This window comes from Oncorhynchus kisutch, linkage group LG11, assembly GCF_002021735.2.
Source record: "Oncorhynchus kisutch isolate 150728-3 linkage group LG11, Okis_V2, whole genome shotgun sequence".
Classification (NCBI taxonomy): Eukaryota; Metazoa; Chordata; class Actinopteri; order Salmoniformes; family Salmonidae; genus Oncorhynchus; species Oncorhynchus kisutch.
Window position 1 is genome coordinate 62,054,881 of NC_034184.2, and position 24,405 is coordinate 62,079,285.

The 24,405-nt window shown below is 42.9% G+C and overlaps 1 protein-coding gene and 1 non-coding gene across 5 annotated transcripts; one reads left to right on the forward strand and one right to left on the reverse strand.

The window, feature by feature from the left end:
- Window positions 1-9,557: 9,557 nt before the first annotated feature.
- On the forward strand, window positions 9,558-23,122 carry LOC109899451 (poly(U)-binding-splicing factor PUF60). 4 transcript variants are annotated; one of them, XM_020494699.2, is made up of 12 exons: window positions 9,558-9,695; window positions 10,346-10,431; window positions 10,752-10,847; window positions 10,961-11,050; window positions 11,632-11,682; window positions 12,971-13,132; window positions 13,302-13,394; window positions 14,788-15,001; window positions 15,093-15,325; window positions 18,457-18,604; window positions 18,942-19,201; window positions 22,458-23,122. In XM_020494699.2, the coding sequence occupies exons 3-12, from the start codon at window positions 10,767-10,769 to the stop codon at window positions 22,755-22,757; spliced, it is 1,632 nt and encodes a 543-aa protein (XP_020350288.1). In that variant the 5' UTR covers window positions 9,558-9,695; window positions 10,346-10,431; window positions 10,752-10,766; the 3' UTR covers window positions 22,758-23,122. The 4 variants fall into 4 exon arrangements, with proteins under 4 accessions (XP_020350288.1, XP_020350287.1, XP_020350290.1 ...); XM_020494698.2 differs by having other exon boundaries at window positions 9,572-9,695; window positions 18,457-18,622; XM_020494701.2 differs by having other exon boundaries at window positions 9,572-9,695; window positions 15,093-15,283.
- Window positions 14,594-14,668, reverse strand: trnaa-ugc (transfer RNA alanine (anticodon UGC)). The gene has a single exon. It is a non-coding gene; the product is annotated as a tRNA-Ala (tRNA).
- Window positions 23,123-24,405: the final 1,283 nt, after the last annotated feature.

A 24,405-nucleotide genomic window follows, 5' to 3' on the forward strand; every position in this document is an offset into this window, starting at 1 on the left:
GACAGGGTGGGATGGTCAGCGGTGCTCAGTGGATGCTGCTCAACTAGCCGAGGCAGAGAAAATAGGATTCTGCTCTATTTTTCAAGCCCATTGTTGACCAATCATATTAGAAAACGTAGCCTGCGTGGTGAGACATCAGAACGTACGTCCAACAGCAGGACCAGCTAACTTGCCCACTAGCCTAGGAACTTATGCCACGTTCAAGTACTAGTCAGAACTAGAAAACTGACATTTCATATGCCTAGTGGCAGTGATGGAAAAAAGTACCCAAATGTCATACTTGAGTAAAAGTCTAGATACCTTAATAGAAAGTTTCTCAAGTAAAAGTGAAAGTCACCCAGAGCAATACTACTTCAGTAAAAGTATTTGGTTCTAAATATACTTATCAAAAGTAAATGTAATTGCTAAAATATACTTAAGTATCAAAAGTAGAAATCATTTCAAATTCCTTCTATTAAGCAAAGCAGACAGCACCATGTTCTTGTTTTGAATATGTATGGATAGCCAGGGGCACACTCCAGCACTCAGACATCATTTACAAATGATGCATGTGTTTAGTTAGTTCACCAGATCAGAGGCAGTAGGGACGACCACGTGTTCTCTTGATAAGTGCATGAATTGGACCATTTTCCTGTCCTGCTAAGCATTCAAAATGTAACAAGTACTTTTGCGTGTCAAGAAAACTGTATGAGGTAAAAAGTACATTTTTTTATTTTTTATGTAGTGAAGTAAAAGTAAAAGTAGTCAAAAATATAAATAGTAAAGTACAGATACCCCAAAAAACGAATGAAGTAGTACTTTAAAGTATTTTTACTTAAGTACTTTACACCACTGCCTAGAGTCTAACCCTATCAGTTTACAGTCACGTTTAACCATAAAAATCATTGTTTTCTAATTAATGTTTGGATTATAAAAATTCTGTTGCATGTAAACACATTTTTATGCATGCTAGCGACTATTTTCTTGCACATAATGTTTGTTAATTTCGTTGCTATGCTCACCAGTGGCTGTCACATGGACTGTGGGCTTTCACCAAGGGGCCAGGGTTTTGGTTAAGAAGCACGGTTTCTACTGCTCCTACAGTTTTGTTTTGGTACTGCAATTTAACTGACGCCCGCGCAGAAAGACAATGTCCATACATGGCCACATAGAGAAGTCAGATTTTAAAATTCCTAATAAGACACTTTAGTTATCACCTTTGTGCACAAAACATCTATTGATTTATTCAAATGTGTCAGAAGCCCATTTTTTTCCATTACTCACACCCGAAGACATAACATTTTTATATACAGTGCATTCGGAAAGTATTTAGACCCCTTGGCTTTTTCCACATTTTGTTAGGTTATTCAGACCCTTTACTCAGTACTTTGTTGAAGGACCTTTGGTAGCAATTGTAGCCTCAAACTTTCTTGGGTATGACGTTACAAGCTTTTTTACAAGCAGTTTCTCCCATTCTTCTCTGCAGATCCTCTCAAGCTCTGTCAGGTTGGATGGGGAGTGTTGCTGCACAGCTATTTTCAGTGATGTTCGATCAGGTTCAAGTCCGGGCTCTGGCTGGGCCACTCAAGGACATTCAGAGACTTGTTCCGAAGCTACTCCTACGTTGTCTTGGCTGTGTGCTTAGGGTCGTTGTCCTGTTGGAAGGTGAACCTTGGCCCCAGTCTAAGGTCCTGAGCGCTCTGGAGCAGTTTTTCAACAAGGATCTCTCTGTACTTTGCTCCATTCGTCTTTGCCTCGATTGTGACTAGTCTCGCAGTCCCTGCCGCTGAAAAACACCCCCATTTCTAGGAAGAGTCTTGGTGGTTCCAAACTTCCATTTAAGAATGATGGAGGCCACTGTGTTCTTGGGGAACTTCAATGCTGCATAAATGTTTTGGTACCATTCCCCAGATCTGTGCCTCGATTTTTAGATTTTTTTTATTTCACCTTTATTTAACCAGGTAGGCTAGTTGAGAACAAGTTCTCATTTACAACTGCGACCTGGCCAAGATAAAGCATATCAGTGTGAACAGACAACAACACAGAGTTACACATGGAGTAAACAATAAACAAGTCACTAACGCAGTAGAAAAAAAAGAGTCTATATACATTGTGTGCAAAAGGCATGAGGAGGTAGACGAATAATGACAATTTAGCAGATTAACACTGGAGTGATAAATGATCAGATGGTCATGTGCAGGTAGAGATACTGGTGTGCAAAAGAGCAGAAAAGTAAATAAATAAAAACAGTATGGGGATGAGGTAGGTAAATTGGGTGGGATATATACCGATGGACTATGTACAGCTGCAGCGATCGGTTAGCTGCTTAGATAGCAGATGTTTAAAGTTGGTGAGGGAGATAAAAGTCTCCAACTTCAGCAATTTTTGCAATTCGTTCCAGTCACAGGCAGCAGAGAACTGGAAGGAAAGGCGGCCAAATTAGGTGTTGGCTTTAGGGATGATCAGTGAGATACACCTGCTGGAGTGCGTGCTACGGGTGGGTGTTGCCATCGTGACCAGTGAACTGAGATAAGGCGGAGCTTTACCTAGCATGGACTTGTAGATGACCTGGAGCCTGTGGGTCTGGTGACGAATATGTAACGAGGGCCAGCCGACTAGAGTATACAGGTCACAGTGGTGGGTGGTATAAGGTGCTTTAGTAACAAAACGGATGGCACTGTGATAAACTGCATCCAGTTTGCTGAGTAGAGTATTGGAAGCTATTTTGTAGATGACATCGCCAAAGTCGAGGATCGGTAGGATAGTCAGTTTTACTAGGGTTAGTTTGGCGGCGTGAGTGAAGGAGGCTTTGTTGCAGAATAGAAAGCCGACTCTAGATTTGATTTTAGATTGGAGATGTTTGATATGAGTCTGGAAGGAGAGTTTACAGTCTAGCCAGACACCTAGGTACTTATAGATGTCCACATATTCTAGGTCGGAACCATCCAGGGTGGTGATGCTAGTCGGGCGTGCGGGTGCAGGCAGCGAACGGTTGAAAAGCATGCATTTGGTTTTACTAGCGTTTAAGAGCAGTTGGAGGCCACAGAAGGAGTGTTGTATGGCATTGAAGCTTGTTTGGTTAGATAGTACAGTGTCCAGAAGTATACAGAATGGTGTCGTCTGCGTAGAGGTGGATCAGGGAATCACCCGCAGCAAGAGCAACATCATTGATATATACAGAGAAAAGAGTCGGCCCGAGAATTGAACCCTGTGGCACCCCCATAGAGACTGCCAGAGGACCGGACAACATGCCCTCCGATTTGACACACTGAACTCTGTCTGCAAAGTAATTGGTGAACCAGGCAAGGCAGTCATCCGAAAAACTGAGGCTACTGAGTCTGCCGATAAGAATATGGTGATTGACAGAGTCGAACGCCTTGGCCAGGTCGATGAAGACGGCTGCACAGTACTGTCTTTTATCGATGGCGGTTATGATATCGTTTAGTACCTTGAGTGTGGCTGAGGTGCACCCATGACCGGCTCGGAAACCAGATTGCACAGCGGAGAAGGTACGGTGGGATTCGAGATGGTCAGTGACCTGTTTGTTGACTTGGCTTTCGAAGACCTTAGATAGGCAGGGCAGGATGGATATAGGTCTGTAACAGTTTGGGTCCAGGGTGTCTCCCCCTTTGAAGAGGGGGATGACTGCGGCAGCTTTCCAATCCTTGGGGATCTCAGATGAGATGAAAGAGAGGTTGAACAGGCTGGTAATAGGGGTTGCGACAATGGTGGCAGATAGTTTCAGAAATAGAGGGTCCAGATTGTCAAGCCCAGCTGATTTGTACGGGTCCAGGTTTTGCAGCTCTTTCAGAACATCTGCTATCTGGATTTGGGTAAAGGAGAACCTGGAGAGGCTTGGGCGAGGAGCTGCGGGGGGGGCGGAGCTGTTGGCCGAGGTTGAAGTAGCCAGGCGGAAGGCATGGCCAGCCGTTGAGAAATGCTTATTGAAGTTTTCGATAATCATGGATTTATCAGTGGTGACCGTGTTACCTAGCCTCAGTGCAGTGGGCAGCTGGGAGGAGGTGCTCTTGTTCTCCATGGACTTCACAGTGTCCCAGAACTTTTTGGAGTTGGAGCTACAGGATGCAAACTTCTGCCTGAAGAAGCTGGCCTTAGCTTTCCTGACTGACTGCGTGTATTGGTTCCGGACTTCCCTGAACAGTTGCATATCACGGGGACTATTCGATGCTATTGCAGTCCGCCACAGGATGTTTTTGTGCTGGTCGAGGGCAGTCAGGTCTGGGGTGAACCAAGGGCTGTATCTGTTCTTAGTTCTGCATTTTTTGAACGGAGCATGCTTATCTAAAATGGTGAGGAAGTTACTTTTAAAGAATGACCAGGCATCCTCAACTGACGGGATGAGGTCAATGTCCTTCCAGGATACCCGGGCCAGGTCGATTAGAAAGGCCTGCTCACAGAAGTGTTTTAGGGAGCGTTTGACAGTGATGAGGGGTGGTCGTTTGACTGCGGCTCCGTAGCGGATACAGGCAATGAGGCAGTGATCGCTGAGATCCTGGTTGAAGACAGCAGAGGTGTATTTGGAGGGCCAGTTGGTCAGGATGACGTCTATGAGGGTGCCCTTGTTTACAGAGTTAGGGTTGTACCTGGTGGGTTCCTTGATGATTTGTGTGAGATTGAGGGCATCTAGCTTAGATTGTAGGACTGGCGGGGTGTTAAGCATATCCCAGTTTAGGTCACCTAACAGAACAAACTCTGAAGCTAGATGGGGGGCGATCAATTCACAAATGGTGTCCAGGGCACAGCTGGGAGCTGAGGGGGGTCGGTAGCAGGCGGCAACCGTGAGAGACTTATTTCTGGAGAGAGTAATTTTCAAAATTAGTAGTTCGAACTGTTTGGGTATGGACCTGGAAAGTATGACATTACTTTGCAGGCTATCTCTGCAGTAAACTGCAACTCCGCCCCCTTTGGCAGTTCTATCTTGACGGAAGATGTTATAGTTGGGTATGGAAATCTCTGAATTTTTGGTGGCCTTCCTGAGCCAGGATTCAGACACAGCAAGGACATCAGGGTTAGCAGAGTGTACTAAAGCAGTGAGTAAGACAAACTTAGGGAGGAGGCTTCTGATGTTGACATGCATGAAACCAAGGCTTTTTCGATCACAGAAGTCAACAAATGAGGGTGCCTGGGGACATGCAGGGCCTGGGTTTACCTCCACATCACCCGCGGAACAGAGAAGGAGTAGTATGAGGGTGCGGCTAAAGGCTATCAAAACTGGTCGCCTAGAGCGTTGGGGACAGAGAATAAGAGGAGCAGGTTTCTGGGCATGGTAGAATATATTCAGGGCATAATGCGCAGACAGGGGTATGGTGGGGTGCGGGTACAGCGGAGGTAAGCCCAGGCACTGGGTGATGATGAGAGAGGTTGTATCTCTGGACATGCTGGTAGTAATGGGTGAGGTCACCGCATGTGTGGGAGGTGGGACAAAGGAGTTATCAGGGGTATGAAGAGTGGAACTAGGGGCTCCATTGTGAACTAAAACAATGATAACTAACCTGAACAACAGTATACAAGGCATATTGACATTTGAGAGAGCCATACAGCGAGGCATACAGTAATCACAGGTGTTGAATTGGGAAAGCTAGCTAAAACAGTAGGTGAGACAACAGCTAATCAGCTAGCACAACAACAGCAGGTAAAATGGCGTAGACTAGGCAACGGGGCCAACAGATAAAACAAACAAGCAGAATGGAGTACCGTGATTAATGGACAGTCCAGCGTGCATCAGCTATGTAGCCAAGAGATCAGTGTCCAGGGGGCAGCGGTGGATGGGGCAGGGAAGCTGGACTGGCGAGTGTTATCCAGGTAAAAAAAAAAACTAACAATGACTAAATAGCTTGTAGCTAGTTAGCTGGTTAGCTTCTGGAGGTTCTTGAGTGTGTTCTAAAAATAAATAAAAAATAATAGCGATTCCGTATCACATTGGGTGAGGCAGGTTTCCGGAAGGTATAAACAAATTAAAATTCAAAAGAGATAGAAAGTAAATATGGGTCCGGTGGGCGTTTGGGACGCGGCGATTCAGGCAGTTAGCAGGCCTGTGCTAACAAGCTAACAGTTTGTAGGCCCGGGCTAGACAAGGTAGCAGTTAGCGGACCGGAGCTGGACAAGCTAGCAGTTAGCAGGCCGAATTAGCAAGCAGGGAGATAGCGAGGGCTAGAGAGTTAGCCTTTGGGGGACGTCGCGATGGGGTGAGTCTGTTTATTCCTCTTCATGCGGTGACATCGATAGACCGGTCGTGGGCCCGGGTATTGTAGCTCAGGAGTATGCTACGGTGGTAGCGCAGGCCGGGCTAGCTTCAAGCTAAGTGGGTGGAAACGCTAGCCAGGGGTAATCATCCGGGGTTGCGGTTTAGCTAGATAGCTAGTTGTGAAGATCCAGCGTATTTGGAAGCTTAGGTTTAGCAAAATGTTTTTAAAGGGATAGCTATGTAAAAAAAATAAAAAAATAAAATAAAATAAACGAAAAATAAACGAAAAATAAACGAAATATACAGGGACACGACACGACAGGACGACTTACTGCTACGCCATCTTGGATCCAATGTGTGGGAGGTGGGAGAAAGGAGGTATCAGAGGTATGAAGAGTGGAACTAGGGGCTCCATTGTAAACTAAAACAATGATAACTAACCTGAACAACAGTATACAAGGCATATTGACATTTGAGAGAGACATACAGCGAGGTATAAAGTAATCGCAGGTGTTGATTGGGAGAGCTAGCTAAAACAACAGGTGAGACAACAACAGCTAATCAGCTAACACAACAACAGCAGGTAAAAGGGCGATGACTAGGCAGAGAGGGTCGGATTAACTGTAAAAATACAAAAGTAAACTATACATGCTTTGTAAGTAGGAAAACCTGCAAAATCGGCAGTGTATCAAATACTTGTTCTCCCCACTGTAAATAAATAAATGAATAAATATATAAATGAATACAATTAATTAAAGTTTGAATAATTAGATAATACATACAGAAATAATGAAATACATACAGATATGTAGAGAAACTATGTACATTTTAGTCATCATTTTAGTATTTCCTTGCTCATTTATTTAATTATGTGTGGATGTATTTATCTATTTATGTGTGCGTTTATTTATTTATTTCATTCTAATTATGGCAGGTTTGGTCTTCCATACTGGAAGAGTGTTTTCACACTTGGACCCTTTCGGGCTATTTTTGTGAAGTCAGTGCTGTTCACATAATTTTTTTCTGCAGTGTGAATGCTCCAATTGAACTCAGACCCCTCAAATGAGCCCTGTGCTGTTTTTGGACATTGATTAGTGATTGTCAAGTATGGAGTTTTGTACCGACACAATGCTCAGATTATTTGCTTGAAATACTGTATGTGATCTATAGGCTACGAGACCTTCATAAGCTGTTTATTCACATGTGGATTTGAATCAAAAATGTATATAAACCCTTGATTGCTACGTATTTGCCATTGAGAGGCTTTGAAACCCTCGGTCGGCCATATTGGTACTCCCCAGTAGGAGCAATCCTCCATAGGAATGAATTGAATTCTACAGTATTTCAGTTAAATGTTTCAAGGACAAATTACATGTATTTAAGTGCTTTTTGTTGTTGTAGTGGGGACAGTAATATTAATAATCTCTTAAAAAGATCCTTTAAGGAAAATATTTTAATATTTTATCATGTTTAGCTTACATAATATAATTATATATATATATATATATATATATTATTACATAATATAATTATATAATTATATGCATATATAAGTATGCATATAAGTATGCATTAAGGTGTCTGTAATATAATACATTGGTCAAAAACTAATGTAGACATTAATAAATGCATTTCTATAGCCTACATCATATTTTTTTACAACAGTGGGGGAATGCCAAGATGGCTTCAACACAGCACCCCTATCTGTCATCTAGTGTATATATGAATCATTGGTTTGAATAGTGTGAGAAAACAACTATATTTGGTGAGAATCACAACATCGGGTACAAAATCAATGCTAGCTCATAAAGGGGCAGAAGCCTACATTGGGTGTACAATTTTCTGCTATTTATTCTGTTACCAATATCATGTACATGTTAATATTATCTTCTGATTATATGTATTATGTCTCATCTTTCAACTAAATGCAATCTTTCAGCTTCCAAAATGTAAGTAGGTATATATATTTGATAGAATGGCTTGTTCTGCACTTTGTGAAAACCCAGAGTGCTTTGAGTGGATGTTGGAAAATGCAAAGATGACACAGACCACAAAATAGGTGAAGTGAACTGGCAAAAGGGTACACATTCAAAGGCAAGGGCAGTGTGAATACAAAGAGAACTGAGTTCTATAGCTTTTTTTTTACCCCAGAGTTCACTTTAAAGAGGTGCTATGCTTCGGGGGGCTCTTTGAAGGTGTCTGAGTTTCTTTGGAGTGTTAACACTGCACAAAAAATAACGCGAACCGCACTGAGTTCACAGAAATTGGTGAAAACACCCTTAAAGAGGACTATATGTGAAAACATCTTTAACAATATGAAACCCAAATATTTAGGCTGACGTAATCCAGTGTCCAGAAAACGTATTTGCGGGATATGCAAATATGTTTATATTTAATGAGTTGTTGCCTGATTTGCATATTTAAATACAATATTTCGGGAATATTTTTTATACAAAAAAGTATTATATTTGTGTCTACATTGAACCGGTAAAGGTTGATTGTGATATTATTAAGGGGGGAAAAAATCCCTATTAGGGTTTGTTGCCTGGCTGTAGAATTTCATTAATTTCTATGGAGGACTGCTTTTCTGAGTAGTGCCAATATGGCCTGTTATTGGCCAATACATAACATCAGCAATCCAAGGTGGCAAGTAGCCTAACGGTTGGAGAGTTGGACCAGTAACCGAACAGGTCGCTGGTTTGAACATCCGATCTGACAAATAAAAACATCTGACAATGTGCCCTTAACCCTAATTTGCTCAAGTGGCACTGTACTTCTATGGCTGACCCTGTAAAACAACACATTTCACTGCACCTATCCACTGTATGTGACAATAAAACACCTTATTCTTATATACATCATTGAGGGATACTCATGTTGCTGGAGATCAGAAGTGTCCCGGTTAGAGAAAGACAGGTCGAGGTTGCCAGGGTCAGAGTAGCACACAAGGTGTCGTATTCTGAGGCAGTGAAGAGAGTAGTAGAGGAAGATGGGTCCAGGGCAAGGCATCCTAAGAGGCTCCCTGTGAGTAGGTCAAGGCCAATAGAGAGCAATAGGAATACCATGTGCTTCATTAAGGTTGGCTTCTTAGCATTCAAAGCCATGGTTATCAACTGTACCGCAGAAATGGAACGTAAATCACATAAAATCAATGCTGTGGTGGCAGCTGCAGAGAAGTACTTGGGTGTACAAGATGGTTGAAGATGGTTTGCCGTTCTCCCAAGCTGCCAGGCCTGGTGTAGGATCAGATAGGGCCAAGTAGCATAATACTGTTGAGTTGTTGTTGTTTATAGGGCAATAATTCTTCCCTTTTCCCAGTCCTTTTCCCTTCCATTGTTGTAGCTTTATAGGGATACAGTCAGTGGCCCGCGACCGGACTCACGCTCCAGTACAGGAGGTGGCGGTGTATGCACCTCACAGTTTGACGCAATCCGCTAATTAAATTTAAAGAAGAAGAAGAACGGCGGGGCCTATTCAAGAAGGTGTGCTTATGGCGGTGACGGAGATTGCGGTAAATAGCTTGCTAAATAAGTTAAATATGAACTCCGTTATTGTTTTCTTTGTTTAATAGTTGTGCGTATACATATATTGTGGGAATTATTGGTTTATTCCCATTAACCATGTTTAATTTACAAAACCTGAATTTAGGCATGAGGCCTTTTAGCTAGCTAGCTTGCTATCTACTGCGACAATATGCTCCTGGCTAATGCTATTTAGCTACACAAATAAAGCAATCGCTAAATGTGTCGTATTTGTAGCCAACTAATCACAGATCGAACTGCTAGTGTGACAGACTATTGTTGGAATTACAATGCACGAGTCATGATTGAAAATGGTGAAATGTTATTTAGCCTAACGATGCATCGACCAGCTTAGCTAGATTGCTAGTTAACTGACTATAGCTCGCCTAACGTTAGCCCAACCGACGTTAAATTGAGCTTTACTGAAGTGTATCAAGTTAGTCAACGAACTTAGTTAACTTTAGCTAGCTTTGTACTTGCTTCTATACGAACACTATGCATTATATACTTACTAGCTACATAGTTATCTAGCTAAATTGGTAGGAAATTACCTAGGCAAACACTCGGTGCAAATGGAGGATACCAAGTTTACCGCCTTGCAGCTGCTAACATTAGTCTGAAAGCATTTTCTCTCTCTCAGACTTTTTGAATTGTTAAGGCTTCCCCATCACTCTTCCCCTTGGGGTTATCCTGCCTCTGGTGGTCCCAGCGTTTATCAGGTTGTAGGTAAGGAAATAATCGCTACGCACCCATTGTGCGTTCCAATCACTGGTGACTGGTTGGATTTTGTGCTTTTAGGCCTATAACTATTCTAATCGAGATTACTGCTTCCAAATCATGATTAATTGCTTCCGCTTCTCCAGTATGATATTTGCACTGTGATTATTCTCAATCTCTATACCTCAAATCTCTTAAAAGATGGTCATAGAAGAACAGACATGCAGCATACCAAATGTGCAGCGCATGGCAATTTCTCCAATGAATGTGTTCCTGTCTCTGAGGATGCTCAGATGTGTATTCATTTCTTTCCTGCTGTGGTTCTTCAGGGAGGGACAGCTCTGATGATGGAGAATGGACAGGGCACAGGTGGGAAGCTTGGCCTGCCGCCTCTCACCCCGGAGCAGCAGGAGGCTCTACAAAGGGTGAGCCTACTACATAAGCATGACTAAATACAGGTGTATACGTAATGACTCAAGATCAGTCAATTTGCCTGCGGTTCCACGAATCTTTCTCACGCTGACGGACTTTTCTCCAGGCAAAGAAATATGCCATGGAGCAGAGCATTAAGAGTGTCTTGGTAAAGCAGACCATTGCCCATCAGCAACAGCAGCTCACCAACTTGCAGGTGAGATGTGCTGAATTCTGTACTCCTGCAACTAAACTCTCCATCCTCTTGACCATATGTTCTTCCCTTAACACCAACCACACTCAATTTTAGCCTCATTTCTAAGAGTAACTTGGAATATCATATGTACAGTTAAAAGCATCTGCCCTAGTAACTTTGTAGTTACAAACAATACTTGATTGTTCAGTAGCACAAAAAAATAGTAACATCCTTCACAACTGCAGCACAGCATATACAAGTGTGTTTCTCTGCTTACGGTGATGGGATAGGGATGTTTGTCCTCTTGCTTCTGCTTCTTCTTTTTCAGCTGGAGAAGATCAACATGAAGACTTAGTTAAACATGTTGAATGCTTTGCACTTGGTCCCACATAGGGCTTTTGAATGTCTTGAATGTGGGGTAATATTGTGAAATGCTTTGGGGCAGATTGGAGTGGGTGGGACAGCAGAGGGAAAGTCAAAGTCTTTTAGGGGATGTGTGTCTAGCTGATGTATATCAAAGCAATGACATTTGAAAAAGCAAAGCTTAAATATATATATCTAACCTACTTTTCAGCACCTTTTTCATCTTTACTGTCTTTCAGATGGCAGCAGTGACAATGGGCTTTGGAGATCCTCTCTCACCTTTACAATCGGTCAATAGATTAAACTTTTTTTCTCTGTTCGCATTCCTGTTAAAAAGGACAGTTACCCTTCTTTGATTGGCCACTCTGGCCTCAATCATAGCCATAGCAGCTGACCAAAGAACTCATATTTCAAAAGAAGACATGGTTTTTAACATAATAATTATGAGGGACCAGTTCTTACACACACTGTTTCTGCTTAATTCAGTCTGGTTAATGAAGCTGTGTTTGTATGCCCACTGCACCATTTCAGAAGAAATGCCCGGAAGTACTTCCACTAGTGGCAACAGCTGTTGATGTGTTTTTTTTGTTTGTTTTTACACTGAAAGTGATTTATATTAGGACGTTATGTATGAATTCATACATTTGAGCACAATACAAACTTCATCGGGGCATTTTAGCAGTATGATGGCTTTTTACACTAGCCTGAAATGGCTATCCAAGGGTGGTTGAGAAAATTAACATGGGGGAAGTCCATGTCTTCTTTGTAAATATGCTTGTACTTTGCATTGATTGAAGCTGAAAAAGCCAGCTTTGGTGTGGGGCTAAAGAGGGTTAGCAGTCTCTTTCAATAACCAAAGATGAGAGAACTGCTCAAACAGGAATTTTTGGCAATCTCAAATTTGATGCTGTAAGGGGAAATCACTTTTCTCTTCTGTAATAGATTAGGCTGTTAGTTTTGCCTGTGGGTGATAGTAAAAGCAGCTATGCTCAAGTAAAAAATACTTGATTAAAGGACCCAGTAAACTCTGCTTTCAGTGGTTAACCATCCCTCACTCCCCTTAGAGACGTAAGTGTAAAATGTTTTCCTTAGGCTTTTAATGGATGCTATTCAACTGATATAGGTGTTTATTTAATTTGTTCGCCATGTTGAAATGTCACAATATACACTATATGCAGCCCTGGACTACAGGTCCGTTTCAGGAGCCAAATATTAGCGAAGGACATCCATGTCACCTTCAGTGCTTTCACCCATATTAATGCAGTAATGAGAAACATACATTTTTTAAAAATTACGTAGCTGTTTGGGTGCCAGCATTCACCAAATTGTTCATCTTTGTGTAGCTAGTCGCAAAATCGTTGTCCGGGACTCTGTTGCGTATGCCCAGATTGCGTCTGTCCCTGACATTGGCCTGTACGTCTATTGTTGGGAAAAGCAAACACCATACAGAATTAAACAAATAAATTACATTTCAATATAAAAAATAATTTACCCATACACATCTAGATTTATTTTTGTGTGTTCTTGCTTTCATAGACCCCCTAAACATCATGGTGTGTTTTTCTCCGGGGTTACCAGGTGGCGGCTCAGCGTCAGCGTGCTCTAGCCATCATGTGCCGGGTGTATGTGGGCTCCATATACTATGAGCTCGGGGAGGACACCATCAGACAGGCCTTTGCCCCTTTTGGCCCCATCAAGAGCATTGACATGTCATGGGACTCCGTTACAATGAAGCACAAGGTCCGTGTATAGAGCACCCTTAAACCACATCACACAGCGTTGCAATGTGATTAGAATCACATCTATACTAAATGATGTGAGGGGAAACTGAAGCACTACAGGGGAATGTGGCATGCACGTGTCTGTAATGTGGTGGACTGTTGTCCCATGGTTGTATCTGTCTGTGCAGGGCTTTGCCTTTGTGGAGTATGAGATCCCGGAGGCGGCACAGCTGGCTTTGGAGCAGATGAACTCAGTCATGCTTGGGGGCAGGAACATCAAGGTGAGTGGCCTGGAGAGTCAGCCTGTCCGGCCCAGTGGAAGTGGACCTCTCAGAACCCCCTCTATACCCCTGGAAAGAGGGGTGCTCCTGCTATTACCTTTTTTAACCTTCTTTTTGTTTTCTTTTCATTTCTATCGAGAACACATGGATCCAGTTCGAAATCCTCATTTCGCTCTTTCCGTGTAACTGAACTATTATTTCTGTGTGAATCACTAATTGGTAGTCTCTCTAAATTCTGTATGGAAGTGTTATCTAAAGCCACTCATTTCTTTTGTCTTTCTTTGCTTGTATGTATGTCAATTCATTTACAGGTATGCGTGTGTGTGTTTGGGTGCGTGTGTGTTTTGTGTGTGTGCGCGCATGTCTGTGTGCGCGCGGGTGTTTTTTTGTGAATGTCTGCTGTGTTCTGCTTCCATGATGTCATCACCACATTGTTTTAGTGACCAGTTCCTCTAGGATGCCCGGGCAGCGTACGATGATGTGTTGCTCTGTGTCCGAGATGTGCTGATGATGGGCTGCGCCTGGTTGGTGTCGCTTGGCCGCCCGACCTGCAGCACAGATCATATACTACATAGCCGCTAATAGAGACGCTCCAAACACTAGCCTATAGCTGGACAGTTAGAGGAGATACCTCCAACTACTCTCGAAAGTGTAGTGCTAGCCACACGTGTGGTTTTCTTGTTAATTCTTTAAGCATTTCCACTAGTTGATCCTCAGCCGTAGCTCTGGCTGAGGCATTCTGAACAGGCCTTTCAGTGTTTTTCGAAACTGCCTGAGTGAGTGAAGCAGCTTTTACAGTAGAATTATCTTCATGAGTTCTAGACAGGCTGTTTTCTTGATCTCCTTTTTTTTTTTTTTTTTACGTGATCTTCGCTCTAGTTAATTTCCAGGTGATGATTTTAAATTGACTATCTGAGTTGTTGGTATGTTGTCAGTTTCTATAATCCAGAAAGAAAAGGGGGAGAGTGAGAAAGAAGTGTCAATAGAAGGTGTTGTCTCTACTCTATAGTGCAGGTTGTCACGTTTCACATCACTCGTATTACCTAAGCCTTTGCAGAAAGCCCTGGTGGAAAGATGCTGTTTAACAAGGCTAGTGGAAACTTGGCAAAGAATACATTGGGCTGCGATTACATTTTAGTTATTTAGCGGATGCTCTTATCCAGAGCAACTTACAGTAGTGAGTGCGTACATTTTCGTACTGGTCCCCGTGGGAATCGAACCCACAACCCTGGTGTTGCAAGCACCATGCTCTACCAGCTGAGCCACACGAGACCAATTGCAAAGAGAAATGGTCTCCTTCGATCTTCGGTTTTGGAGCTCGAGGTGTTGCGTTGCTCGGTCAGTGGGCTGTGACACCCCACTCATTGGCCCTGTGCTGGTATCTGTGCTGTAGGTGGGGCGGCCAGGTAACATTGGTCAGGCGCAACCCATCATCGACCAGCTGGCAGAGGAGGCGCGCGCCTACAACCGGATCTTCGTGGCTTCCGTCCACCCAGACCTCTCAGACGAGGACATCAAGAGCGTCTTTGAGGCCTTCGGGAGGATCAAGTCCTGCACGTTAGCCAGGGACCCCACCACAGGAAGACACAAGAGCTTTGGCTTCATCGGTGAGCAGAGAGGCGTTTGGCGGCCCTCAGGATGTGCTGTTGCTGTGTGTTTGTCCTCCTAACTCCTCTTTCCCCCCTCTCTCCCTGGCAGAGTATGACAAGCCCCAGTCGTCCCTGGATGCAGTGTCCTCCATGAACCTGTTTGACCTGGGGGGCCAGTACTTGCGGGTGGGCAAGGCCGTAACCCCGCCCATGCCCATGCTGACCCCCACCCAGCCTGGTGGCCTGCCGCCCGCTGCAGCCGTGGCTGCTGCAGCAGCCACCGCTAAGATAACGGCCCAGGCAAGTATGATTCCCTTCCAAAGGGATCTATTGGCCTTCCAGGTAAATATACCTCTGATATACAGTGAGCTCCAAAAGTGTTGGGACAGCGACACATTTTCTTGTTATTTTGGCTCTGTACTTCAGCACTTCGGATTTGAAATGATACAATGACTGAGGGTAAAGTGCTGACTGTCAGCTTTAATTTGAGGGTATTTTCACCCGTATCTGGTGACCCATGTAGAATTTACGGCACTTTTTGTACATGGGGGACCAAACATATTGGGACAAAGTCACTTATGTGTATTAAACTAGTACAAATATTTGTGCTAGCCTCCCGAGTGGCGTAGCGGTTTAAGACACTGCATCGCAATGCTTGAGGCGTAACTACAGGCCTGGGTTCAATCCCAGGCTGTGTTGAAGCCGGCCGGGTGACCCATGAGGCGGCGCACAATTGGTCCAGCATCATCCGGGTTAGGGGAAGGTTTGGCCGGCCGGGATGTCCATGTCCCATCGCGCTCTAGCGACTCCTGTTGCGGCGATGTGACAAGTCTAACTACAAAAAATATATGTGCCTCTAACTTTCTCACTAATCATTACTCAGGATTAATTCACTGTAGCATCCACATTAATGTTGAAGTGTTTAGAAATATTCTATTCTTATTTACAATAAGTGACTCTATTATTTACCATTAATTTCTATTGGGCACAAAATCATCTGAAACACAACCAAAACAAACAGTAAATACATCAAAGAAATGTGTAGAGTCACAAGCTTGATGTAGTCATTGCGTGCTATGAATATAGGACCAAATACTAAACATTTTAATGTATAATACGGAAGTGAATTTGTCCCCCTAAAAATGGGGGGGGGGGGGGGGGGGAAACTATGTACAAATAGTGCTGTAATTTCTAAACAGTTCACCCGATATCAAAATACCCTCAAATTAAAGCTGAAAATCTGCACTTTAACCTCAGTTACAGTATCGTTTCCAATCCAAAGTGCTTGAGTACAGAGCCAAAACAACAAAATATTTGTCACTGTCCCACTACTTTTGGAGCTCACTGTAGGTAGCTAGGTGTGACCTTTTGTTAAAATGTGATAAGTATAATTAATAAACTAAAGAGATATATAATGTATGTGTATATAAATCTGAATCTTCTATTTTCTGTGCGGTAGAATTTAATACAGTATTTGATGAATTGATAATGCAGAACCCGTGCAGGGCAATATAAAGTATTCTAAGTTCACTGCTCTGTGTTTGCTAACAACATTTGCTGTGCCATGTCTGCTTGTTGTGATGTGAGCTCAACCCACGGTTGCAAAAGTTTATCCCCTGTCAAATGAGGGCTGGCCCTCTTCCCTTGTAATTCTAAGTACTATAATACTAAGCTCCTGTAAAATATACTGAATACAAATGTTGACACAAACATGCCAAGATTTTACTGGGTTATTGTTCATATAAGGGAATCAGTCAGATGAAATGCATTCATTGGGCCCTAATCTATGGATTTCACATGACTGGGCAGGGCGTAGCCATGGGTGGGCTTTGGATGGCATAGGCCAATCAGAATCAGTTCCCCCCCCCCACAAACGGTTACGTGTGGTCTGACATTAGAGGCAGCTTGTTGTTCAGAAATGAACATTCAATTCTCTGGCAACAGCTCTGGTGGACATTCCTGCAGCCAGCATGCCAAACTGAACGCTCCCTCAACTTGAAACATCTGCGGTGTTGTGTCAAATGCCACATTTTTATTTTCCCCAGCGCAGAAGTGCCCTTGTGTAATGATCATATGTTTTTAATCATCTTCTTGATAGGCCACACCTGTCAGGTGGATGAATTATCTTGGCAAAGGAGAAATGCTAACTAACATGGATGTAAACAAATTTGTTAACAATTTGAGAAATAAGCTTTTTGGAACATTTTATGGGATTTATTTCTTTTTTCAGCCCATGAAACATGGGACCAACACTTGTGTTTTATATTTTTGTTCAGTGCTTTTGGGTGTGGAAGCTAATTACTCCCTGGAGTCTCACTGCTTAGCAAGCACACACCCTCACTGCTATATCTGTCACTGTTAACAGTAGTCATAGTTCTGTTTAGTAATAAATAGTATTGTTGAGTTTAGTGGAAGTTTATATTGACAATTTGTAGTTGTAGAATTTTGTATATTGGCTTGGCACTACTAATCTGACAATTGTAGAGAGGGCCACGGCAAGTTGCCTATTCCTTAGGTTATGCAGGCTATAACAGTTTCAATAAATGTTAAACAATTTACACAATGAAAGAACAATGTAGACGGAGCTAAGGTTTTCAACAAAGCAGCACAACATGTCCCGTCAGAATGATTTATATGTACAGTTGAAGTCGGAAGTTTACATACACTTAGGTTGGAGTCATTAACCTGTTTTTCAACCACTCCACAAATTTGTTGATAACAAACTATAGTTTTGGCAAGTCGGTTAGGACATCTACTTTGAGCCTGACACAAGTCATTTTTCCAACAATTGTTTACAGACAGACTATTTCACTTATAACTCACTATCACAATTTTAGTGGGTCAGAAGTTTACATACACTAAGTTGAGTAGCCAGCCAATAGCCACAAATGTTACTAGCCAACTAGTTGTGGATGACCTATTATTTGATACATTTGTGTGAACTTGCTCATATCAAGCAACAGATGGCTTGCGGAAAGGTAAAAAATAACAATTAGTGGACTTTTATGAAAAGGATCGGACAGTAAAATGGAGTGGTTAGCTAGCTGGTAAGGCTTTAATATATTTCTTAATTAAGCTGAAGCTGGGTTTCCCAAGTTGTTCAGTGCTTAGTGCTCATGCTGGTGAACAAGAAACATTTGTGACGTCACTCACCCAAGAAGGCTCAACCAGTCACCTGACTTAACTCTAGAATATTAATGACTTTGCCTCAGACTGTCCTGCGAGCTCGCGCTAGTGGTCCTTTTTACCGGTATTTTTTTATTTTTTATTTTTGTTAAGTCTTTTGGGTGGTTGGCCAGTAGGGGGTCAGTATCATTGAATATCGCAATGTTTTATGGGTACTTAATCACGATAGGACAAAGGTGGACATCCCCCAACCCTAATGCAGAGTAGAGCACTATACATGCTGTATAAAGTCTGACTGTGCAACCTCACTGTGTTTTCCTGCTAATGCGTCCCGCCCCTCTCTCAAGGAGGCTGTGACCGGGGCGTCCATCTTGGGGGCGATGGCCGGGGCGAACCAGATGGGCCAAATGAGTCAGATGGGACAAATGGGACAAATGGGCTCCATGGGCATCCCTCAGGCAGTCATGGCTGCCCAGGCCCCCGGAATGATCACAGGTGTGTATCGAGACATGTGTGAGTACAGAGTATTGTCCACTGACCTGTGCACTGGATCGTTTAAAATTATTTCCAAGTGTGTATCTTATCTACTCAATGCTACTGTGTTGAGCGGGATTATCTGGTCAGCCAGTTTTTGTAGTTTTTCCATCTGATCCTGCTCATTTGAGAATGTGTTAAAAAAAAGCTTGACTACAGTTGGTTCACATGCGGCCAATTAGAGAAACAATGAAATTGCAACAGGTTTTGACTCCTATGAATGGCCATGTTCTCTCGGAGAAACCATATCAATGAAGATGTATTTATGTATGGCTGATGTGTGTGAATGTCCCTGTAGGTGTGACACCAGTGCGTCCTAACCTGCCAGTGCTGCCCCAGGTGGGCCTGGTCAACCCTGTGCTGGCCTCACCGCCTGTGATCACCAACCCGGCCCAAATAAACCCCTCTCTACAAGAGCTTCAGAAGAAGAAGCAGGAGGAGAAAGAGATGCTGCAGGATGGGACAGGCCAGGAGATGTTGAGCGACCAAGAACACATGAGCATTTCCGGAAGCAGCGCCAGGCACATGGTCATGCAGAAACTGCTGAGGAAATCAGAGGTAAGATCACACATGAAGATTGTGTGTATATAGTGCTTTCGGAAAGTATTCAGAACCCTGCACTTTTCCGACATGGTTACGTTACAACCTCATTCTAAAATAGATTAAATTGTTTCTCTCCCTCCCCCATGAAGACAAAGTAAAAACAGTTTTTTATAAATGTTTGTACATCTTATAATTATTCAGACCCTTTACTCAGTACTTTGTTGAAGCACCTTTGGCAGCGATTACAGCCTCAATTCTTCTATGGTATATATCTACAAGCTTGGCACACCTGTATTTGGGGAGTTTCTCCCATTCTTCTCTGCAGATCATCTCAAGCTCTGTCAGGTTGGATGTGGAGCGTCGCTGCACAGCTATTTTCAGGTGTCTCCAGAGATGTTAGATCGGTCTCAAGTCCAAGCTCTGGCTTGGCTACTCAAGGGCATTCAGAGACTTGGCCTGAAGCCACTCCTGCATTGTCTTGGCTGTGTGCTTAGGGTTGTTGTCCTGTTGGAACTGACTTGCCTAGTTAAATAAAGGTAAAATAAAAAATAATCCTTGAGATGTTTCTACAACGTAATTGGACCACCTGTGGTAAATTTAATTGATTGGACATGATTTGGAAAGGTACACATCGGTCTATAACGTCACACAATTGACAGTGCATGTCAGAGCAAAATCCAAGCCATGAAGTCGAAGGAATTGTCTGTCGATTTTCAAGACAGGATTTTGTTGAGGCACGGTTCTGGGGAAGGGTACCAAAACATTTCTGCAGCATTGAAGGTCCCCAAGAACACAGTGGTCTCCATCACTTAAATGGAAGAAGTTTGGTACCACCAAGACTTTTCCTAGAGCTGATGCCTGGCCAAACTGGGCAATTGGGGGACAAGGTCTTTAATCAGGGTGGTGACCAAGAACCTGATGGTCACTCTGACAGATCTCCAGACTGCCTCTGTGGAGAACCTTCCAGTAAGACCACTATCTCTGCGGCAGTCCACCAATCAGACCTTTTTATGGTAGTGGCCTGACGGAAGCCACTCTTCAGTAAAGGGCACATGACAGCCCGCTTGGAGTTTGTAAAAAGGCATCTAAAGACTCTGACCAAGAGAAACAAGATTCTCTGGTCTGATGAAACCAAGATTGAACTTGAATGCCAAGCGTCACGTCTGGAGGAAACCTTTAACTAGGCAAGTCTGTTAAGAACAAATTCTTATTTACGATGACGGCCAAACCCTAATCCGGACGACACTGGGCCTATTGTGCGCCACCCTATCGGACTCCCAATCAATGCCGGTTGTGATGCGTTCTGGAATTTAAACCAGGGTCTGTAGTGACGCCTCTAGCACTGAGATGCAGTTCCTTAGACTGCTGCGCCACTCGGGAGCCCATGCTGTGGGGATGTTTTTCAGCAGCAGGGAGGGGAGACGCGTCAGGATCGGGAGAGTTGAACAGAGCGATGTAAAGAGATCCTTGATGGAAACCTCCTCCAGAGCGCTTAGGACCTCAGGCTGGGGCAAAGGTTCACCTTCCAACAGGACAACGACCCTAAGCACACAGCCAGGACAACGCAGGAGTGGCTTCGGGGCATGTCTCTGAATGTCCTTGAGTGGCCCATCCAGAGCCCGGTCTTGAACCCAATTCTGTATACATCTGGCCCTTCTTTGGACACTGTTAACAAACCTCCAAACGAGCGTCAATGCCATACAACACTCCTTCCGTGGCCTCCAACTGCTTTTAAACGCTAGTAAAACTAAATGCATGCTTTTCAACCGATCATTCCCTCCCGCCCGACTAGCATCACTACTCTGGATGGTTCTGACTTAGAATATGTGGACAACTACCAATACCTAGGTGTCAGGCTAGACTGTAAACTCTCCTTCCAGACTCATATTAAACATCTCCAATCCAAAATTAAATCTAGAATCGGCTTCCTATTTCGCAAACAAAGCATCCTTAACTGATGCTGCCAAAAAGCCTCGTAAAACTGACTATCCTACCGACCCTCGACTTTGGCAATGTAATTTACAAAATTGCCTCCAACACTCTACTCAGCAAACTGGATGCAGTCTATCACAGTGCCATCCGTTTTGTCACCAAAGCCCCATATTCCACCCACCACTGTGACCTGTATGCACTCGTCGGCTGGCCCTCGCTACATATTCCTCGTCAGACCCACAGACCCACTTTTATAGGTAAATCTCTGCCTTTTCTCAGCTCACTGGTCACCGTAGCAGCACCCACCCGTAGCACGCGCTCCAGCAGGTATATCTCACTGGTCATCCCCAAGCCAACACCTCCTTTGGACACCTTTCCTTACAGTTCTCTGCTGCCAATGACTGTAAAGAATTGCAATAGCTGCAGCTGTATACAGCCTATCTGTAAAAAGCCCATCCAACTACCTACCTCATCCCCATATTGTTTTTATTTACTTTTTTTGCTCTTTTGCACACCAGTATTTCTACTTGCACATCTGCACATCTATCACTCCAGTGTTAATTTGCTGAATTGTAAGTACTTCGCTACTATGGCCTATTTATTGCCTTACCACCTCATGCCATTTTGCACTCACTGTATATAGACTTTTTCTATTGTTTTATTGACTGTACGTTTGTTTATCCCACTGCTTTGCTTTATCTTGGCCAGGTCGCAGTTTTAAATGAGAACTTGATCTCAACTGGCCTACCTGGTTAAATAAAGATGAAAGAAAAATAACTTTGTTAATATGGACACCAAGGAAGTTGAAGCTCTCAACCTGTTCCACTACAGCCCTGTCGATGAGAATTGGCGTTTGCTTGGTCCTCCTTTTCCGTTAGTCCACAATCATCTCCTTTGTCTTGATCATGTTGGGGGAGAGGTTGTTGTCATGGCACGACACATCTGCAGAGAAGAATGGGATAAACTCCCCAAATACAGGTGTGCCGGGTTTGTCGTGTCATACCCAAGAAGTCTCTAGGCTTTAATCACTGCCAAAGGTGCTTCAAGAAAGTACTGAGTAAAGGGTCTGAATACTTATGTAAATTCAATTTCTTTTTTTTGCTTTGTCATTATGGGGTATTGTGTATAGATGGAGGATTTTTATTTGATCCATTTTAGAATAAGGCTGTAAAAATGTGGAAAAAGTCAATGTCTCAATACTTTCCGAATGCACTGTATTTGCCTTGTTTAATTGCAAAAAATGTACAAAAGTTGCAGTACTTTCACTGAAAAGTAGATTTATTTTGAATGTAATGCGATTTGGGTAGGAATACATATTGACTTGTCTTCCCCTCCCCAGTCTACGGTGATGGTGTTACGGAACATGGTGGGGCCAGAGGACATCGATGACGACCTGGAGGGCGAGGTGACAGAGGAGTGCGGCAAGTTTGGTGCCGTAAACCGGGTCATCATCTACCAGGAGAAGCAGGGGGAGGAGGAGGATGCCGAGATCATCGTCAAGATCTTTGTGGAGTTCTCCATGGTCTCGGAGATGAACAAGGCCATCCAGGCACTCAACGACCGCTGGTTTGGGGGTCGCAAGGTCATCGCGGAGGTCTACGACCAAGAGCGCTTTAACAGTAGCGACCTCTCCGCATAAACTGTCTGAAATGGTCGCCCAACACCCATCCCATACCCGTTGCTCAAACTCACTTCAGCCACTATCACTGCTGCTAGAGATTTGGGCCTCCTTTTTAAATTGTAATTTTTTTTATTGATGTTGATATTAATATTATTAATGGTCTCTTTTGAGGGATTGGTTAAGAAAATAATATTTGCACCTCATGGATTTTGTTTTGTCACCTACTGTGAAGACTTGATTTATTTTGTATTATTTGCAGTTTTTTTGTTATCAAATTGAGAAGTCATTAGGTTACCCCCATTTTTAAGTTGTCAGGACTCTTTAAAAATTGTTTTAGAGCTATTGGTTCCCATTTACCCACAAAAATAAATTCTTCAACTATGTGAATGTCTGTTGTGAATTTCTTATGTGTTTTGGGAAGGAAAAATCCTATTTCAAATACTAATATTCCCCATTTCTTGACATTTCAATAGAACGTAGTCATTTCAGTTAACTAAAATTATTAAATATAGTGTAGCTATTTCAAAACGGTCTGAGCAATTATTGACCTTTGCTGTGAAGACTTTTTTTTTTTTTTTTGTCAGCATCACAATTTTTCCCCCACATTTTTATAGATTGAGCTTCAATCAATTAGATGCATTGAAAATGGATACTGAACACATTTGAGATCTGTTATTTTGTTCAAATGTTTCTGATTGTGTAATTCCCAGTTTCATAAAGCTTATTTTACATTAAACTTCAGATTCTGGAGGCTTTTTTTACAAGGTTGAATAATTGACTGGTTGTAGCCTATAATAGGCTTAATTATACTGTATCTTTGCAAGTGTTGCATGAAAATATGTTGGGAATTGTAAAAATGTTGATTCTGAAAACTTATACCTGTACCGGTGGTTGCCGAAATTCATACTTTCAATCAAAACATTGATCGAAAACAGACTTTCCTAATTTGTGTTGCTCAGCTTCGCACAAGTGTGCTTCTGCCAATTGAATCTCAGTTTGTAATATGTCAAGGCCGCTACTTCTCCAGATGAGCAACACAAATTAGGAAAAAGTTGGTTGTACTCTATACTGAACACAAATATAAACTCAACGTAACAATTTCAATTTTATTCAGTTACAGTTCATATAAGGAAATCAGTCAATTGAAATAAATTCATTAGGCCCGAATCTATGGCTTTCACATGACTGGGCAGGGGTGCAGCCATAGGTGGGCCTTGGGAGGGCATAGGCCCACCCACTGGGGAACCGGGCCCAGCCAATCAGAATGAGTTTTTCCCCAAAAAAGGGCTTTATTACAGACAGAAAAACTTCTGTTTCATCGGCTGTCCCGGTCTCAGAAGATCCCGCAGGTGAAGAAGCTGGATGTGGAGGTCCTGCAAATTTTAGAGTGGCCTTTGTCACCAAGCACAAGGTACACCTGTGTAATGATCATGCAGTTTTATCAGCTTCTTGATATGCCACAGCTGTCAGGGTTATCTTGGCAAAGGAGAAATGGACACTAACAGGAATGTAAACATTTGTGCACAACATTTGAGAGAAATAAGCTTTTTATGCATATGGAAAATTTCTGTGATCTTTTATTTCACCTTGTAAAGCATGGGACCAACACTTTACATATTGTGTTTATATTTTTCAGTATATAAAAGTATGAATTATGTCACCCTGC